Source organism: Apteryx mantelli, chromosome 10, assembly GCF_036417845.1.
Source record: "Apteryx mantelli isolate bAptMan1 chromosome 10, bAptMan1.hap1, whole genome shotgun sequence".
In the NCBI taxonomy this organism is placed as follows: domain Eukaryota; kingdom Metazoa; phylum Chordata; class Aves; order Apterygiformes; family Apterygidae; genus Apteryx; species Apteryx mantelli.
This window is the reverse complement of record NC_089987.1, coordinates 454,638-474,209: the sequence shown is the minus strand read 5'-3', so window position 1 is coordinate 474,209 and position 19,572 is coordinate 454,638. Positions and strand designations below refer to the sequence as shown.

The 19,572-nt window shown below is 53.4% G+C and overlaps 1 protein-coding gene across 1 annotated transcript in view; it reads left to right on the top strand.

Moving 5' to 3' along the window:
• ZFHX3 (zinc finger homeobox 3) overlaps nt 1-10,927 on the top strand; it is a 195,438-nt gene extending 184,511 nt beyond the window's left edge. Inside the window, exon 10 of the mRNA XM_067302299.1 lies at nt 4,773-10,927. Coding sequence (XP_067158400.1) covers nt 4,773-6,364 — 1,592 coding nt within the window. The 3' untranslated portion in view covers nt 6,365-10,927. The remainder of the gene's footprint in view (nt 1-4,772) is intronic.
• Nucleotides 10,928-19,572: the final 8,645 nt, after the last annotated feature.

Genomic DNA, 19,572 nt, shown 5'->3' with positions numbered 1-19,572 from the left:
TGTTTTGAGAAGCAGGAATTCCTAGCTGGCTAGGTAACTTTACAGGACAGTGTTAAGCGATGGGCTCACGTGATGTGACTGTGCAGGCAGTAGTCTGTGGCTGGTTATCCAGAAGCCAGAGGAACAGGGCATGTATATCTTTGCACAGAATTTAAATCTTGTGCTCCCTCCTTCAACTGCCCGGTTTAGCGCTTCTCTGCCCCAGGTCCTGCTGTCTGTGTCTGGCCAAGGATGAGTGTAATGGGGGCTGCCTGCTAGCGACAGGAATGAGATGGTTATGGATGCCTACGTTTCTCAAGATCAATTTTGATGGTATAACACCTCACCAAGATACATGGGGCAGTTGCAGCTCTGCTGAAACTGGCTCCAGTTCCTAGCTCTTTTCAGGTCCTTTTTTTACTGTCTTCACAGGGTAAAGGAGCCCCATGGCAGCTGGATTTCCCTGCCAGCAGTCACCACCAGCGCTATGCACAGCTGTTTCCCTGCTGGTGTGTTTCCTCTTGGAAAACACCTTCAGCTGCCACCTTGCCCTGAACCATCCCCAAAAGCACCGTCTCTCTCCCCCCTTGCCCTCCCGGCTATATCATATAAGAGGTACAACCTCAAATAAAAGTTACTGTGCACCAATTGCTATGTCCTAGTTCTGCAACTGTTCATACTCAGTTCACCTTTGAACAGTTGTCACTGCAGCTGAAAGGACTGGAGCTTTGTTAATGAAAGGTTAGTTTTTGTCAAGTGGTTTTGCGGTAGAGGGTGGATCCTGCAGCAAATTCCATGGCTGTGGAATCACTGAGCATACGGGGCTGTGCCTGTGAGAAAATTAGAGCTTTGTTTTATTTTTATTTTCCCCTAATGGCATCAAGAGACTTCCTGAACAAAGTGTTCCTTTTTAGGAGTGTGTGTGCCAACTGCAGTGGACATGACTAATGCTTTAAACTCTTTCAGCCACGCTCCTCTTGCCCCGGTTGCTATCAGCTATGAGAGTAGCAATCGATACCCAGGGGACTGTGTTGTTACTGGCTATTCCTGCTGTTGGGAAGATTAGCAGACTTGCATTCCACCGTTAATCCATCTCCTTTGTGAGAATATATTACAGTGCTTTTAATTCTGCCCAAAATACTATGTTCTTGCCCTAGGGGAAATCTGAATACCGCAAAAACTTTGAAATGGCACAGAAGCTGTGTGCCTAAAGCATCTCATATTGGAAGGGAGAGGCTGTGTCTGAGGTTGTGGATCCATGAACAGCTGCCCAATAAGGACAAAATAACTTAGACTTAGCCTGTTCAGTCCTTTTCGGTTGCTATGACCAGGGCTTTCTAATCTGTGGAGAATTTAACAAGATTTGACAGTATCTAGTGTCATCTCCACTTGGCACAGTGCTTTCCTTCTTTTAGAGCCCTTCAGCCAAAGGAACAACCATTTAGTGCAGATGTAGGAACAGGACCTGTGCATGACATTAATTGTTAATCATTTGGGAATTCTGAAGGAGTCAGTGAAACAATAACTATGAATTTTCAGATTTTTTGAGGAAATAGAAATACAGTTCTTTGCTTCTTAGTAAATGATCTAGTTCTAATACCCTCTGCTGTCTTTCATGTTCTCTGCTAGACCAACTGATGCAGCTAGGGAAGTCTTCAAGGGAAAGACAAAACTGGGTTATGGCTTTGTTTTGAGGCCACCTTTACATTAAGACTTATTCTCCTACTGCTGTCAACCTGTGCAGCTGTACTTCCAGTAGTAACAATGCAACCTCATCTGTATCAGCATTTTGTGGGTGATAACAAAAATTACAGTTGCTCCTGTGGGAAGTTGAAAGGAAAAGTGTGGATGTGAACACGGACTTTGTCCAGTTTCCTGAAGAGGTCTCTCCTTGTTGAGTGTTCTCCAACTAGGACCTTCCTTTGTCTGTTTCAGTCTGGGGAAAAAAGAAATCAGGGAATTAAGCCAAGGTACAACAATTTCTAATTTGTTTTGATCATTGCATACTGGATTTGCACATCCAGTGCTCACCCACAATTAATGAATGAGTTACATCCTGGAAAGGGGAAGAAGTGTCTTCAGAAAAGAGCAAGTCCAGTTCAGGGAACTGGAATAATTCCATTGTGCAGGGGACAATTCTAAGAAAGTTTTGTTCAAGTTGCTCAAAAAAGCTAGGTGCATTGTTTGCATTGAGAATATTCTTGAGGGCGCTTGCCTCTCTTCAGTTTGTCTGTGAAGTGGGGTGATTTTCTCTCTTTTAGTAAATTGTAAATATCTGATTAATTTTTGCAAATGTAGTATTTTCTGCTGTTCCAGTTTTATGACCCTGTGCCTATGCATAACAAAAGGCACATGGCTTGGCTTCCTTGCTTCCAATATCAAAAAGGGATTCTGAGCACCTAGTAACTCTTGGAGGTGAAGAAGAGTCTTGTCTGGAAAACCCACTCCTTCCCCAAGAGCCGCTTGGATTCCCAGGCTCAATCCCCAGCTCACATGCCCCAGACCCCCAGCTCTTTTCAACTCAAACGCTCCTGCTGACAACCTTTCTGTCACAAAGCTCATTCCTTGCCTTGAGCTGCCCCAGGCTCCTCATCAACCCACCTAAGATCCGCTTTATTCTCTCACCAAATGTCCTCCACTGCCTCCAGCCCTGAGATGCTCCCCTCTCTCCTCCTGCTCAGGGACCCTGCTAACCTGGTGCCTCCTTTCCCATTGCGTCCCTCCGGAGACTCTCTTGTACCCCTCTTCCGTCTGCCTCTTTTGGAAAAATGGCATTTTAGACTTGGTATGCCCTGCAGGTAGGGGTGAGGGCAGTTAGCTGTGACACATGAAAGAGTAACATGAATACAGGCAGATGAAAGAGCATCTGTTTGGCCAGAGCCAAAGTGGGGAAAGAAAATGACTTTGTCCTTTGGGATGACCCAGCCACAGCTGAAGAAAGGGGTGGTGGAGAGAAGTGTTAGCATTGACTAGGATGATTGCTGTGAGAATGCTTTGCCTCTCCCTTCTTGAATAAACTCCCTTGTTTTTCTTTTCTGGTAGTGTTTTTTGGATAGTCTAATCCTCTTTCTTCTTACAGAATGTAAGCATGGTCATTAAAGGTGCTTGGCCCAGAGCAGCCAACATGGCTGCGTATTTTCTTTACAAATCCCTCTTCAGGGTTAACTACTTTTCTTCTTCAAATAGACATTTCTAAGTGAGTGCCTGCAGTGATGAGGAGGTGGCAGTGTTGCAAGAGATCTGCCCGTAGGAGACATGGAGAGAGAGTACAGCCACGGTCCTGTCCGTGCTTTGCAGCCGTAGTGCCTGCACGTGGTAGGTGCTGTGCAGATTCGGGAGGTGGTGAAAGTCCTGCCTCCAAAGAGATTCCCGCACCGCTGAGTGAGATTTGGACATTCAGGTCCCTTACGTGTGTCTGAGTGTCACAGCTGTGAATGCTGAAAGCCACAAACAGAAGGGAAGGAGGAGGTCCTAGTGGAATGGGCTGTCTCTCCGTTAGAGTGCTTAGCGTGCGGCAGAGAACGACCATTTGTTTCTTATGGCTTCTTGCATTCGGAGATTTTCCTGCCTTCGCAGTTGTCACCGCACGGCGTATTCCTCAGTAGACAGAGATGCCGGGTTTAGACTGGCTGGCTGACGTCAAGGTGTCCTGAACAGCGTAAGAGTCACGGGTTCTCCCTCTTGCCCTCCCCTCTACCTGTGCCGCCCGTCGTCCGCAGTGCTTTCCCAGCTGGTCTCTCCTCCCCACTCTTGGCGTTTTATTTGCTTTTCCAGCCTGTGTCTGGACAAAACAAACATCTTATCACTTTGTACACTAAACAAATTAGTCACAAGGCAAGTGCTCTTGCTCCTTCCTGTTGCTCTCGCTGCCCACACCAATATTCCCCTGGCTGCTCTCCCTCTGAACCCTTGGAAGCTCCCCAGCCGTTCCCCAGTGATGGATCGTGGCAGACGCTGCTCCGTCCTCGCCAAGCAGGGGACAGCCCGAGTATCTGGAGCACTGAGGGTTGCTTTACGCTTTATCCGTGATAACTCTTCTTAGGAAAACAGATCCTTAGCCAGTATTTCTCAGCCATACAGTGGTAGATTTTGCCAACCGTTAGAAGGGGGAAGCGAGACGTCTGCCAGGACATGGAAATTGGCAGCTGGGGGAAGATTTCCCCTGCTTGGGGGAAGTGGAAGCTGATGAGCTGGGAAAGAGAATAAGACAAAGACTGCACCTCCTTCTGCTCCCTCCTTGCCCTGCCTTCCTCCTCTCCGCTTTCCCCTGCTCCCACTCTTTCCATTATTTTTCATGTATTTTTAATACTTTCTTAGTCCAGGACCAATTAGCTGTTGTTAGATGGAAAGCTGCAGTAGCAATGGGGCCTTGTGCCCAGCTTCCCAGGAGCGGTGGTGCATCGCTCCCGTGCCGCCCAGCAGCGCAGCCGGGGAGGCACCTATCCGAGGACGAGGCAGCCGCGTCCCGGGAGCGGGGCAGCGCCCCCGCGCCCGGAGAAAACGGGAACAGCGGACGGGCTCTGCGGGCTTCGCTGCTGCAGCGCGTGAGCTTGCGCCAGTCGTTGCCGTTGCGCAGAGGAGAAGCCGGTGTGTGCGAGGGGAAGGACTGGCCCGGGGCGGCGCGGACCAGGGGCTCAGCCTCCGGTCAGGGCTCGACGCCGGCCTGGCTTCCTGGGGCGCTCGGGAGCAGGCGAGCATCCGTGCTGGGAAGCAGGTGGCGCAGCGGGCGCCTCGTGCTGCTGCCACTGCTCGGCGCCCAGTTACTTTTTACCTCTTTCTCCTCCCTCTTGCAGCTTTAACTTCTCCCAAACCCAACCTGATGGGCCTGCCCAGCACAAGCGTCCCTTCGCCCGGCCTCCCCACCTCTGGATTACCAAATAAGCAGCCCTCGGCCTCGCTGAGCTCGCCCACCCCAGCACAAGCCGCGGCCGCCGTGGCCCCGCAGCCGCCGCCGGCGACGGCCCCGCCGCCGCAGCCGCCACCGCCGCAGCAGCCGCCGCCGCCACCGCGCAAGGACAAGGAGAGCGAGAAGACGAAAGAGAAGGAGAAGGCGCCCAAGGGGAAGGGGGACCCGCTGCCGGGGCCCAAGAAGGAGAAGGGGGAGGCGGCGGCGGCAGCGGCCGCGCTCTCGGCCCCGCTGCCCGCCATGGAGTACGCGGTGGAGCCCGCCCAGCTCCAGGCGCTGCAGGCCGCCCTCAGTTCGGACCCCACCACCTTGCTCACGAGCCAGTTCCTCCCCTACTTCGTCCCCGGCTTTTCCCCCTACTACGCGCCCCAGATCCCCGGCGCCCTGCAGAGCGGGTACCTGCAGCCCATGTACGGCATGGAGGGGCTGTTCCCCTACAGCCCCGCGCTGTCGCAGGCCCTGCTGGGCCTGTCACCCGGCTCCCTGCTGCAGCAGTACCAGCAATACCAGCAGAGTCTGCAGGAGGCACTGCAGCAGCAGCAGCAGCAGCAGCAGCGGCAAGCGCAGCCGCCGCCGCCGCCGAAAGCGCCACCGCCCAAAGGAAGCCAAACCCCAGTCCCCGCGGGGGCTGCCACCCCAGACAAAGACCCTGCCAAAGAACCCCCCAAGCAAGAAGAGCAGAAAAACGCACCCCGTGAGGTGTCCCCCCTACTGCCCAAACCCCCAGAAGAGCCCGAAGCAGAGAGCAAAAGCGCGGACTCCCTGTGCGACCCCTTCATCGTTCCAAAGGTGCAGTACAAGCTGGTCTGCCGCAAGTGCCAGGCGGGCTTCAGCGACCAGGAGGCGGCCAGCAACCACCTGAAGTCCCTCTGCTTCTTCGGCCAGTCCGTGGTGAACCTGCAAGAGATGGTGCTTCACGTGCCCACCGGCAGCGGCGGCAAGGGCAGCGGCTCGTACCAGTGCGTGGCGTGCGAGAGCACGGTGTGCGGGGACGAAGCCCTCAGTCAGCATCTCGAGTCGGCCCCGCACAAACACCGAACAATCACAAGAGCAGCAAGAAACGCCAAAGAGCACCCCAGTCTATTACCTCACTCTGCCTGCCTCCCCGATCCTAGCACCGCATCTACCTCGCAGTCTGCCGCTCACTCAAACGACAGCCCCCCGCCCCCTCTGCCCCCCTCGGCTTCCCCCCTCGCCTCCAGAAAGCCCTGGCCCCCGGCGGCCCCCCGCGCCCCGCCGGCGAAGCCGCCGCCGCCGCCCTTCCCTCCTCTCTCCTCATCTTCAACGGTTACCTCAAGTTCATGCAGCACCTCAGGGGTTCAGCCCTCGATGCCAACAGACGACTATTCGGAGGAGTCTGACACGGATGTTAGCCAAAAGTCAGATGGACCGGCTAGCCCGGTGGAGGGGCCCCAGGACCCCGGCTGCCCTAAGGACAGTGGTCTAACTAGCGTAGGAATGGACACCTTCAGATTGTAAGCTTTGAAGATGAACAATAAAAAAATGAATTTAAATAAAAAAAAAAATTAATAACAAACCAATTTCAAAAATAGACTAACTGCAATTCCAAAGCTTCTAACCAAAAAAAGAAAAAGAAAAAAGAAAAAGCGTGGGTTGTTTTCCCATATAACAATGCCGGTGGGTTTTACTTTTTTTTTTTCTTTTAATAAAATAAAATTTAAAAAAAAAAACTGTTACATTTGTCCTTTTGAAGGTACTGTTGGTCTGGGAGACAAACGTCCATACTGCCTCCTTACTGTCTTTGGAGCTTAAACCCCTTGTATATTGCCCCTTTTCAATAACGCCCCACGTCGATAGCACAGCAGAGGCCGGCATGCACTGTATGGGAAAGCAGCCCACCTTGTTACAGTTTTAAATTTCTTGCTATCTTAGCATTCAGATACCAATGGCTTGCTAAAAGAAAAAAGAAATGTAATGTCTTTTTATTCTCAGGTCAATCGCTCACACTTTGTTCTGTTTTCAGAATCATTGTTTTATATATATATATATAATTTCCTTTGTTTGTTTTGGGGTTTTTTGTTTTGTTTTTTTTGTTTTCGTTCCAGAAAAGGATTTTTTTTTTTTTTGTTAATTTAAAATGGGCAGAAAGTATTCAAGAGAAAAACAATGTGAACTGCTTTAGCTTTTTGGGGATTTTAAGGGTAGCTTTTCTGCTGAAGCCAATTTCAAGGGGAAAAGTTAAGCACTCCCACTTTTCAGAAAAAAAAAACACACAAAGAGTGTTGAGGACTCGGAGCTTAAAAAAATAAGTTTTAAAACAACTGACTTTCTGTATTTATGATAGATATGACCATTTTTGGTGTTGAGTAGATTGTTGCATTGGAAATGAACTGAAGCAGTATGGTAGATTTAAAAGAAAAAACCCTTTTGTGTACATTTAGCTTTTGTATGGTCCAGCTGACGGCTTCTCATTTGATGTTGTCTTGTTCATTCCTAGCCAGATAGATTGCAATCCATTGACTCGCCTAAGCTTTTCTCCCCTTTGTACCTTTATTCCCCATTTTCCCCATCCTGTAATCTTCCACTTATGGTTGCTACCTTCATTTCTTAGAGGGTGGTTGCATAATTATTTTATAAAAACTAAAGAAAGAAGTTCAAAGGGTTTTGGGGGGTCAGTAGGATCCCTTGCAGAATATTTTTTGTTGGGGGTTTGAAACTTTTTAAGGCGTATACATACGATTTACCTATGTCTGTTACCCTTGTGCACTTATCTCTTTCTTATTTTCCATTTTTCCTTTTTTTCCTCTTCTTTTCCTCATTTTGTAAATGCTTCAAAGACTCTGTTCCTAAACTATAAGCATTTGTTTCTGTTTGTGTAATTAGGCTGCACTCTGTTCCTTCTTTTAAAAAAAAGTTTTTGTTACATTTTTTTCTCTAAAGAAAATTCATGCTTTAAATAAAATCCAAAGACATACCCTTTCACCACTGGTGCAGAATGAGCAAAAAGGATTCTTTTTACTTGAGAATTTGTTTCTGATTTAAACAAACAAGTCTAAGTTTAAATAAAGAAAAGAATAAAAAAAGTACCCAGGTTGTTATCTGTGCTTCTTCTGCAAGCAGAGAGACAACTCTTAATGAAAATTCCACATACCAAAAGACGAGTTTCTATTTCAAAGTTTTGTCCTTGTGTTAGGCAGTCTGAGTGGCGAGTGACCCAGAGGTGCAGCCCGAAAAGAACCCGATAGCGATGTACAGAGAGCCGAGAAGAAACTGTACGTGAGGCACTTGTGTTTATGTTAATCTCTGTATTCCTGTTGTGGAAAACACACACGCACACACGCACACACACACACCTTTTACGGTCTGGACTTTGAAAGGAAAACTTTGTGCTGCTAAAATGTAGATTTTGGAGACGAGTAGATGCTTGCTGTTTCACTTCCGTAGCCAAATGTCAACAGAAACAATCTCCTCCCCCTTCCCCTCCTCTGCCCCCAAAAGTGTGAAGTTCTTCTTCCCCACCCTCCTCATCCTCCTCATGTTTCGAAAGGGAACGTCGAAGACTGTGAATGCAGGTTCATGGTTCACCCCTGGCTTCTTTTCCCAGTGCTGAAGCCGCTTGTCGACTCTGCGAGAGACTGGAGCATTCCGAGATACGAAAAACGGATTTCAGTTTTTAGCGGGACTCTTTTATTTTTATGAATTTTTGGTTTTAGTTTAATGAAAGACTAGATCCTGAACTGTTGTACATATTTCTAACTAGGCTAATGCACAGTGCAAATTCCTTTTTTAATTGTTTTTTAAGTAGACAATACTAAAGAGAGTACCATCTAATATTCCTACCGGTATCCAGTTGTAGCATAAGGTGTCAAAAACAAAAACAAGTACACAAAACGTTTGCTGTTTTAACAAACTGTTTCTTTTAACAAAAATTCTTGTATTTCTCCCCGTGTTTGAGATGAACATTTTTTAAATTCTAAAGTTGTACAGTTTTTGTTTTCCATTATTTTATCTTGTTTGTAATTCTATGAAATATATATATATATATTTTTTGCCATTTAACTGTTGTATGTTACTCTGTCTGTATCATATAGAAATTTTTTTGTTTGTTTTGTTTTTGATTCTCTATGTGATACAAGTTAACAATTTAACACTAGCTTTATCTGTCAAATTCTGCAAGGTCTCTTTTTGAAATCCTTTCGTTTTGTTTTTTGGGTTGGTTTTTTTTTTTATGATATTGCTTGGTCATAGTGCAATTTCTCTCCTCCTTCCCCCTCCTCCTTCCCACCCACTAAAATGTTTTATAAATTCATTTCCTTGTATTTTTTCTAAACGTTTCTAGAGACCGTCAGTGCGGGATGCCTCCCCTTCGGCGCGGGCGGCGCAGCGTGGCGGCGGAGCAGAAAGGCGGCTTCCGGGCTCGTGGCTCCTCGCCCCGCGCTGGCCGCGGCGGAGACGTGCGGGGAGGCCCGAGGGACCACGGCACGGTGGGCAGGAGGGCGTGTGGGGACACCCGAGGCACGGCCGCCCCACGGGCCGTGCTCAGCCCTGGAGGTGGCTGCTCCCACCGGGCCCTGCGCTTGGCCCAGGGATGGCCACCTCCATGGCCTTGGGGATGGTTGCCTCCATGGCCTTGGGGACGGCACCTCCATGGCCTTGGGGACGGTCGCCTCCATGGCCTTGGGGACGGCACCTCCATGGCCTTGGGGACGGTTGCCTCCATGGCCTTGGGGACGGCACCTCCATGGCCTTCGGGACGGTCGCCTCCATGGCCTTGGGGATGGTCACCTCCATGGCCTTGGGGACGGCACCCCCATGGCCTTGGGGACGGTCCCCTCCATGGCCTTGGGGACGGCACCTCCATGGCCTTGGGGATGGCTGCTCCCACTGGGCCCTGCGCTCAGTCTTGGAGACAGCACCTCCATGGCTTTGGGGATGGCTGCTCCCACCTGGCCCCACACTTGGCCTTGGGGACAGCACCTCCATGGCCTTGGGGATGGCTGCTCCCTCCAGGCCCTGCACTCAGCTGGGGGATAGCCACCTCCATGGCCTTAGGGACAGCTGCCTCCATGGGCCTACACTTGGTCTTGCAGACAGCTGCTCCCACCAGGTCCCACGCTTGGCCTTCGGACAGCCACCTGCATGGGCCTTGGGGATGGTCACCTCCATGGCCTATGCTCGGCCCAGAGATGACACCTCCATGGCCTTGGGGACAGCTGATCCCACTGGGTCCCGTGCTTGGCCCAGGGATGGCCACCTCCATGGCCCTGGAGACGGCTGCTCCCTCCAGGCCCCGTGCTTTGCCTGGGGTGGTGGCCACCTCCACGGCCCCATGCTCAGCCCAGGGTGGTGGCCACCTCCATGGCCCCCAGCTCCCCAGCCCCGTCCCTGCCGCGTGGCCCGGAGGTGGGCGGCAGCTGCCTCCGCCGGGCCCTCACCCTCCCCACGCCTGCGGCACCAGGAAAAGGTTTTAAACTTAGCGTTGAGCAGGTTTCCGTTTTATTTTTAATACGAGCCTTTTTTAAGTGGTGAAGATGGCCAAAGTTTCATACACCTGAGAATAAAGCGGAGCCCGAGGCACCAGGGCCGGCCAAGCCCTGCCGGCCGGCGCCCGCGGTGTCTGTGCAAATATATTTTGCTTTACGAAAAAAAATTTAAACTTTTAAATAGAAGCAGAAATTGGGTTGGTCAGTTGGTTGGTTTGTTGGCGCTGAGATACTGCCCACTGTGAAACACAAAGCTTTGACTATTTTTTTTGTTTTTATTTTTTGGGGGGCAAGTTTGGGTAGAACAGAAAGCATAAATGAGGTGAAGAGGGATATGAACAGCCTTTGCAATGTACAAAAAATAGAGCAAGTGAAACCAAAAATGATGTTCTTGGTGTTTTTCTATAATGTAGTCTTGTTAGCTTTTTTTGTTACTGTAACAATGCTGATCTCGAACTGTACCAAAATACATGGAGACTAACAGAAACAGAAACCACATGGAACTTTCAAAACTTAAAAAAAAAAAATTTGTCACAAAAGACTTTGTTGTCATAGTTGAGTTGACTGTAGATGGTAATTGAATATACTCCTTTGGAAATATTTCATCACGTATGTTTCCTGCTCATTGTGATACATTAAAAAAAAAAAAAAAAAAAGCGAGCACAAGCTCTCGTCTCCGCTGTTCCCGCTCGGGCGGCGCAGGGCCGCGGCCCTGGGGGTGGCGCGCGGCCATGGCACGCGTCTGCAGCACGGCACGCGTGTCCACTGCTCCCGCACGGGCGTCGCAGGGCGCCGGCACCGGCACTGCCGGGTGACAGCGAAGCGGAAGCAAGGAGCCGAACGGCGCAATTCGTGTTACGGCTTCGGGATGCGTTTTGTGTGAAAAAGACGTTACAGGTGCGTTTAATCTCGCTGAACGGTTGTGCAGGAATTCTGGGCACGCTGCTGTGACGAAGGGTCAAAGGGGAACGACGCCTTCGTGAGCTGAGGTCAGCTTGAAACCTGTGAACTAAAAATGAACCAAAATCACCATCTGTTTCCTTCTCCCGAGGAAACGAAGGTAAGAAAGGTAAGTGGACGATTTGCTGCTCTTCGCTGTGCTTGCGGAGCCCCTTGCTCCAGAGCAGAGCGGAAAACTTGACAAACTGCTGAGTGTTGCATGCGCAGTGCTCGTACCAAAAATTGCCCCTCACAGCAGAAAATGCTTGAAATTCATTAATAAGGACCACATCCAAAGGAGAGCCCAGGGGCTACCGTTCATCTCTAATTCATAACTGCGGCACTAAATAATTTAAAGGAGTGCAGGTGGATGCGCAGGCTGTTTAGCAGGAGTGTCCTTGGCCGGCCGGGGCCTCCCGCCGCACCGGCTGCCTCTCCGTGCCCAGAGCGGGGCCGGGAGCGCCTGTGCTGGTTCCGGCAGAGCAGGGATGGTGCCGGCGAGGAGATCGGCAGCTGGAGCGGAGATGAGGCGCTCGGTGATCGTGAGGTCTCAGCATCCGCTTGCCAGATGGGAAGTTCGGTCACGGGGCTGTTGAGGCACCTTTGGGCAAAAAACAAAAAAACCAAGCACACGTGCTGATTTGTGCTCTGAAAAGACATGAATTATACAATACAGAGGGTCAAAACTGCCAAGCCCTGGTGACTCCCGGAGCTGAGTCTAACCTGCTGGAGACGCGGGACCGTGCAGCGGAGCAGCTCTTCACGCCATTCGGAAAAGCCGGAGCCGTGCGGCCGGCGTCCCTGCAAGCTCATCGGGAGCAGCGCGGCCCTGGGAGCAGGCGATCCCGCTCCCTCGCGGGGCAGCGGTGGGAGCGGCGGCTCCGGCGGCGCAAGGAGCAGAGCGACCTGGTGCCGGCAGCGCGCTGCCGTCCGGCTGCTGCAGCCCTGTGCGAAGGCTCCGGGTCACTTGCATCTTCATCCTTATTAAATAATCCCCCTCCAGGAGCTTTTTAAAGCACCTGGTTTTGCTTCATGCTGGTAAGTGCACAGAGCGGGGGCAGCTCGTTTTTCTGGTGGATGGAGGCAGGACGATTCAGGAGATGTGACCTATCAGGCCACGTACTGGCTCCATTGAAGTCAATTCAGTTATGAAGAGTGTGCATATTTGCTAGCTTCATATTTGTAAAAAAAACATAATTAAACCTCTCAGGATTTTTTTTTTTTAATGAAAAGTGCCATTTTCATGTTGAAACGTGACAGATTTTCCAGGACAACTGGAAATTTTTATCAATTACTTTTAATAGCCGACATCAGTCAGGCACCATTTTAGATGCTCCAGGGCAGGACAGAAAATAACATGACTACAGTTCAGCTTCACACAGTTTTCCCATGGCTCGCAGGTACACAGAGGCTCTCCAGGAGCACGAGGAGCCATTGGCGCTGCCACAGTACCACCGGCAGCAGCACGTCGCCATCCTGGCACAACGGCTGCTCCCCGCGTGCCGGGGGCTCGTTCGGGCTGGGTTTGTGTCCAGCAGCTCTTCCTCCACAGCACCAGCTGCAGCAAAACCCAGATTCGTTTAATTTTTCTTTCTGCATTGCTGCTTGGCTGGACGTGGTTTTTCTGAGCGGGGGAAGAAGCGGTTCTGCATTTCCCACCAGCCGGCGAGAGCGCGGCCGGAGCAGGGCCGCCGGCGCGGCTCTTCCCTGGTGTTGGCACGGTGCTGCGTTAGCGGCCTCAGCGCTGTTCACAGACCTGCAGCTTGTGAGTTTATTGGGTAATGGTGCTATTTATTTCTAGGTTGAATCCCAGTTAAAGCAGCTACACCGGAGAAGGCACCTCTTTAATGCACAGAAAGGTGCAAGTGGTTTCTAGTAACTGCACGAACTGCAAGCGAAAACCTCTGCAAGCGCCTGTCTGTCCAGAGCTGAAATTGTGCAACCCTGACATAAGTGAAAAATGCTTTTCCACGTTGTGACGCTGGTAAGAGGAGACTGGGAGTGGGTTTGGGGTTGGGTTTTTTTGATACCCTTTTGCTGACGTGACCTAAAGGAAAGGAAGATCTTTAGCTATTACAGCTTGCCCTTATGGGGCCAACAAGGAACCAGCTGGAGGACACCATTGGGAGAGGCCCTGGGCTGAAAACCGCTCTCCGCTCCCGCCACACTGGATGGATGGACGGACGCCCGAGCCGGCCTGTCCTGCATCCCATGTCCCGTGTCCCCGCAGCGAGCCACAGCAGGCGGCGGCGGCACTCCAGCAGCCTGGCGGTGGCCACCACGCCGAGTGGGGTCCCGCGTTTGCATCTTTGCTAAACTGCAGGTGACGTCTGCCGAGAAACCCTGCTCGCACAGTGCAGACAAATGTGTTGGGAAGCGGCCGCCAGGCCCCGCCAGCACCGCAGCAGTGAGAGTTAACACCGCCAGCACTCGCGCACTCGTTAGCAACGTACACCTGATGATCTAAAGCACCAGCAAGTCATTTTAATTAACGCTCTGCCAGGGGGGATGTGGTAAAGACACTGATTTCACTCCGACGACTTTCTATTTCAGTACATTGCAGAGCCGGTGCATTAGCTCCTGAGCGGATGCGGGAGCTGCTGGAGCAGCAGCCACGCGGCCACTGGCTGCTCCGCAGGCGGCCGGCGGTGCCGGGGCCACCCTGGATCACGGACGCCACATCTGTGATCCGGGGTGGCCCCGGGCGGCGCCAGGTCCCCGCGGCGGCACTGCGGGAGGCTTCGCCCTGCGCCCTGCGAAAAGGCAGCGCTGCTCACAAAGGGGCTTGTGCTGCTGGTTGGACGGTAGCATGATGTTACTTAATTAATGTTTTAATACCCTAGGCATCTTCTGTGCCGTATAATTCATATCGATTCAGCTGTGAGCATGTTCAGTTAAAAAGACTCTCTTTCCTAAGCAAACTTTCAATTATATTGAATTGTCACAGCGAAAAAGGGCCTTTTCTCAGCATGGGGGAGGGGGTGCTCTGCCAAACAGCTGCCAGCTGGCCAGGCGCACGCGCGCACGTGCACACATGTGCATGCAGGTGCACACACGTGTGTGCACACAGGTGCGCGCACACATGCAGAGGTGTACATGCACACACACACATATGCAGGTGTACATGCACGCACAGGTACACACACGGACGTGCACACGCACACATGCAGATGCACATGCACACACATGCATATAGGTGCACACACACATATGTGCACACATGTGCATGCAGGTACATACACACACAGGTGTGTACACACACATGCACACACATATGCAGGTGCACACACACCACAACTCACTGCCCCATTCAGCAGCACTTCGAAGCAGCCCATGGGCACCGATGGGGAGCTGGAGCCAGAGCTGTGGGGATCCCAGGTTGCCAGGGATCTAGAGCTGTCAGGATCTGGAGCCATCGGGATCCGGGGCCATCAGGAGCAGCATCCAGCAGCGCCCGGCTGCCCCACGGCAGCGCAGGGTCAGGGCAGCTGCTGGCACTGGTCTCCCGAGGGAGCCGGGACCCCGGGACAGGCTGGAGCCTCCATGGGATATATTCCTGGATCAGGGCATCCCGGGTGCTTTTGGACCTTGGCTGTTTGGGTCCCCGTGTCCCAGTGCACAGGGCAGTGCCTGGATGCAGTGAGCTGCCCGTGCTGTCGGGGGGGGGGGGGGGGGGGGGGGACGACACATTCCCAGCTGCTTCCTGGCATTTCCTGAGGTTTCCACTGCTCCTTCCAGTGCCATCACATTTCCAGCGGCTTCCAACCCACGTTCCCGCGGTGGGCGAGCGGGCGCCTCCGGGGCTGGAGCGAGGTAAAACCCAAACCGGAGTCGACAGAAAATTGCTGGCAGGGCAGCGGTGAGGAAGCGCTCTGCTCCCCGCCCGGGGTGGGTTAAGGTGTGCCAGGAGCGCTGAGTGTTTCGGCGAAGCGGCAGCTTTTTCCGGAGCAGAAATTCGGTTCCCTTATGTGGGGCTGCATCCCTCCCACTCCGGCATGAGCGCAGTGGGGCAGCGGGGACATTGCTAACGTCAGCGCATGCCCCAGCAGCCAGGGATGGGACAGGATGGGATAGGATGGGATGGGACGGGACAGGTGCCCGGTGCAGCCTCTGCTCCCAGGGCTGGGGCCACCTCGGCCGGCCCCGGGGCTGGGGCACCGGGCAGGTCATTAAGGATGGTGTTTGCTCTCAGCAAAGGAGAGGCCTCTTGTCCTGGCAGCAGGAGAAGCAGCCTCGGAGCAGAGCGCAGGGTGCATTGATGGGCTGCAAGATCCATTCCCTTCCCCATCCCCATCCCTGTCCTTGTTCCCATCCCCATTCCCATCCCCATCCCCATCCGCAGCCCCTCCATGTGCATGTCCCTGGGGATGGGGCACGTGGGCGGTGTGCTGCTCAGCTCCCGCACGAGCTGCCTGTGTACAAGGGACTTTGTTAAAGATTTCTGACCATTTTTTTAAATAATGAGTCAGAGACAGAAATTCCTATTTTCGTTCCTCCCTGTTTGCACAGCCCGACGAACAAAAACACAAAGCGCTTCTCCTGCCGCCCCGCGCTCCCGGGTGCTGCTGCTTCCTCCCACGGCATGCGCATTAAAGAGAGGCGAAAAGTGAAGCTGCGGTACATGTGGCGACGGCAACGTGCATATTTGATTCTTTTTTTTTTTTTTTTTTTAAATGATGGCTCTAAATTGCTGAATAAGGCCGGAGAACAAAGGGAGACAGCAGCTTCCTGCCCGTCGCAGGCAGCAGCGCCTGCAGCGCCTGCAGCGCCGGCCATTAGGGGCTCAGCGGGGCGGCGCGCGAGCGAGAGGGCCGGCATCGTCCGCACGGCCGGGCGCTCGGCTTGCGGCACTGCTCAGCCGCGGGGAGGCCGGTGGCCGCGGGGGGCCAGCACCGTGCCACCCCGGCCATGCGCAGAGCCCGGCCCCGCGGTGGGCGCGCGGGCCACGGCCGGGGCTCTGCCGCTGCTGCAGGGATGCGGCGGCGGGTTGCACCCAACCCTCCCTTGTGACCTGTCCCGGCCCCTGCACCACGCAGGGAAGGTGTTTTGGTGGGAGGAAGAGGAGGGCGCAGGGGGCTGCAGTGGTGCGGCTGGTGCCGGGGCCGGGCCGCTGCCGCCTTCGGCCCTTCGCGGCTGCCTTTCCCGACCTTTCCGCGCGGGCTGCCGCTCCCGGCACCGGGTCGGGTTGCGCTTCCCTGCTAAGGAGCTAAACTGAGATGCTGTGTGTAAGAAATGGGAAGTGACAAGATATGACCGAAGCATTGGAAATCAATCCAAACTAAATGTGCTTCTTAACTATAAGTGAACAGTTGAAAACAATCCTCTTTTATAGCCATGGAGATAAATACTCTGTTTTTATTAGGAAAAAATTGCTTTGGACTGAATAAAGTCGTTTGATTAACAAGTCAAAGCAGATGGTTTATTGATGTTTCAGAAAGGAGTTTACAAGGTCTAGTGAAAAAAGAGACCCAGCTCTGAATTAACAAATTACCCTGGTATATGGGACATTGACAGTTCACTGCTAATAGATTTATGGGCTACTGCTGGGTGTTTCGTCCCCATTTGGTTTATTATGATAAAATATTGGGGCAGGGGTAACCTATAGCCTCATTGCAATATACTATATCGACCCCTGACCCTGAGAACCTGACAGCAAACCTATATATTAGATTCTTAATTTGTCTTAATCTAACAGGATCAGCTTCCGCGCTGTAATTATTTTCCAGAGGCGACTGGGCGGGCGCGAGCGCGTGCGGGAGGCGCAGGTGGAGGTGGATCGCTTCGTCTATTGCACTGGACGGACACTTACGCTGCTGCAGTCCTGAGAGATCGCAGCAGGAGCATTGATGTCCCGCGAAGCAGGACATGACATTGAGAAATAATACAATTCCCAGGTGCTGTAAATTACTCTCACAAAAAAAATCGCCACGAGGCCGTAGCGCGGCCTGGAGACGGGCAGGGATCTTGGCTGGAAAAGCAGGGACTCGAGCAACCGGTGCGACAGAGCGGCTCCTTGCTCCGGCAGCGCACGCAGCTGTTTCGTGCCTGTGCCCCGAGCCACAGCTCTCCGGAGGATGGCGCTGAATCCACGGAGCCGAGTGTCCGTGCCGACATTTCGGGATTAAATGCAGCAGTTGTGTGCCGCGGCCCCGACACGCCGGCGGTAACCATGGGCCGGTCGCGATGCTCCAAGCCGTCGAATCCGGCCGGCTGCAGGTCAAGGCAGTCACCGACTCCCAGAAACGCTCGGTTTCCGGACACCCCCAGCTTAGTCCCGTAACACGCGGCTGCTCGTGCGCTAAGCCCGTGCACCCTGCGCAGCGGTCCGGGGGTGCCGAGCGGCACCGAGCGCCGCCAGTCCCAGCGCGGCGGCGGGCAGCGGGAAGACGGTCTCCGAACCGCCCCCTTCTTCTGAGGCAGCTCGTTCCAAGGGCTCGTGAAACCTGCGCTTCCTCCTGTCCTTGCAAGCGGTGCTGTCCCTGCGCCTGGCGTCGCGGTGCAGCAACGCCGCGCATGCAGGCGAGACACGAGGACTCGCTGCAGCTCGGGGCGTGCGGCTTTTCGTGCCCGGGCCGGCGGGGCTGCCCGGACGCAGACCTGGCGGTGCCACGCGAGGGCTTGTGGCCGGGTCGGACCGCGGGGCTGGGGCAGCCTCCCACGGGAACCGTGCCGGCTTCGCGCCAGCGCAGGGGTGGCAGCGAGCACCGGCGAGGGGGGACACGGTGCTCTCCGAAATGGTGCTGCGGCTTTCTCAGTGCATGAAGGCACCGTGAGCCACGGCCAGGGAGACGCAGCTGCCATCTCGCTCCGGCGTCCCGGCGGATGTGGCACGGCCGGGGCGGCGGGATGCCTGGGAGCCAGGGCCGTGCCGGTCGCACCGACCCCGGCTCTGCCAAGCAATATCTGCACGCACCAACGATGACGCAGTGATGGATGGGACGCAAACGCCATTTTTATTGCTTCCACCACGTGCTTGCGTTTTCTCTCCCTCGTTCTCTCTCTCTCTCTTTTTTTGAAGGACCGACAGCTGGATACAGGAATTCATATGATTTGTTCTGCAGCCATTTCTCCTTTCTCTCCTGTAATAGGATCTGCAGAAATAATTTAAAGAGATGAAGGTAATTTAGTGTCGTCTTTGCCTCTCTCCCCACACTTCCTATTTCACCAGGTACCCTCTAGATGAACTAATCCTACAGTAAAATATTATTTCTAGGTTTTATTCATCTAATTTGTTAACTGTCGGCAGTTTTATTTACCCGGTTCTGGATTAACTCCGAGGGCAGTTACTGTTCGGAGCTGCGGCTCGCTCGCTTGCTGTCTGTCGCTCTGTTTATCTTTTCTTTGGAGAGGAGGGGCTCCAACATATACAAACTGTCGTGGGGTTTAGAAATATTCCAGGGAATCGCAGTGCTGCATCCCATCTTCTCCAGCAATTAGTCACTGTCTCACGCCTCCCGGCAAACTTCCTTCTACATTTCACTCCCCCCCCTCCCCAACCTCGAAGCAGGAGGAAAATGAAAAGATCGTTTCAGTGGCTGAAATGACAACTTTAATCTCAGCCCAGGTGCAGGGCCCCGGAGGTGATGGGGCTGCCGGGATTCGCACCAGCTGAGCGCCGGCCCCAGCGCACACCTGTGGCGGTGCCGTACCTGATGCAACAGCGGCCGGCGGGGCGGCTGGTGGCTTTGCAAGTGCTGTGTGAGCTCCCAGGGAAGGGGATGGTGTTTCCCCACCCCTTGCGAGGGGGCTTGCTGTGCTCCAGGGGCTTTTTGGATGCTTGGGAAAGCTGGAGTTCAGCCTGAGGACAAGCAGGTAAGCGGCTAAAGAAGGAAAGCAGTGAGGGGTCCCTCGAAATGAAGAAGAGGTGGTTCAGCAGCAGGGTAGAAGTGGGCCTTCAAGACAGACTGAAATGGGGCACTGCAGTGGTCTTGCATGTGATTTTGTGGAGCCTGGGGCAGTTACCAGAGCTGCCCTGCAGACCTGCCCTTGGGGACCTGCTTGTGGAAAGGGAAAACTTGGTGTGCGTCCAGCGGTTGCTGCCGGCGCGCTGCCCCCTCCGCGCTGGTGCTCCAGGCACCTTGAGCTAACGCAAGGCAGTCTCTGTTTCGCTGGAAGGGGAGAGCCCTGCGGTGGGGAGATGCGGTTCCTCCAGGCCACTTCCAAATGAGCTCCGCTCCAGAGATGCTTGTGTTGGGATTTCGGGATGCGTGAGAGACAGGGATGAAGATGCAGCTCCCTGGCCCTGAAGTGCACTCGACCCCCTGGGGTCTGGCAGAGGACTGGGGAGCTGTGGGAGACCGGTGC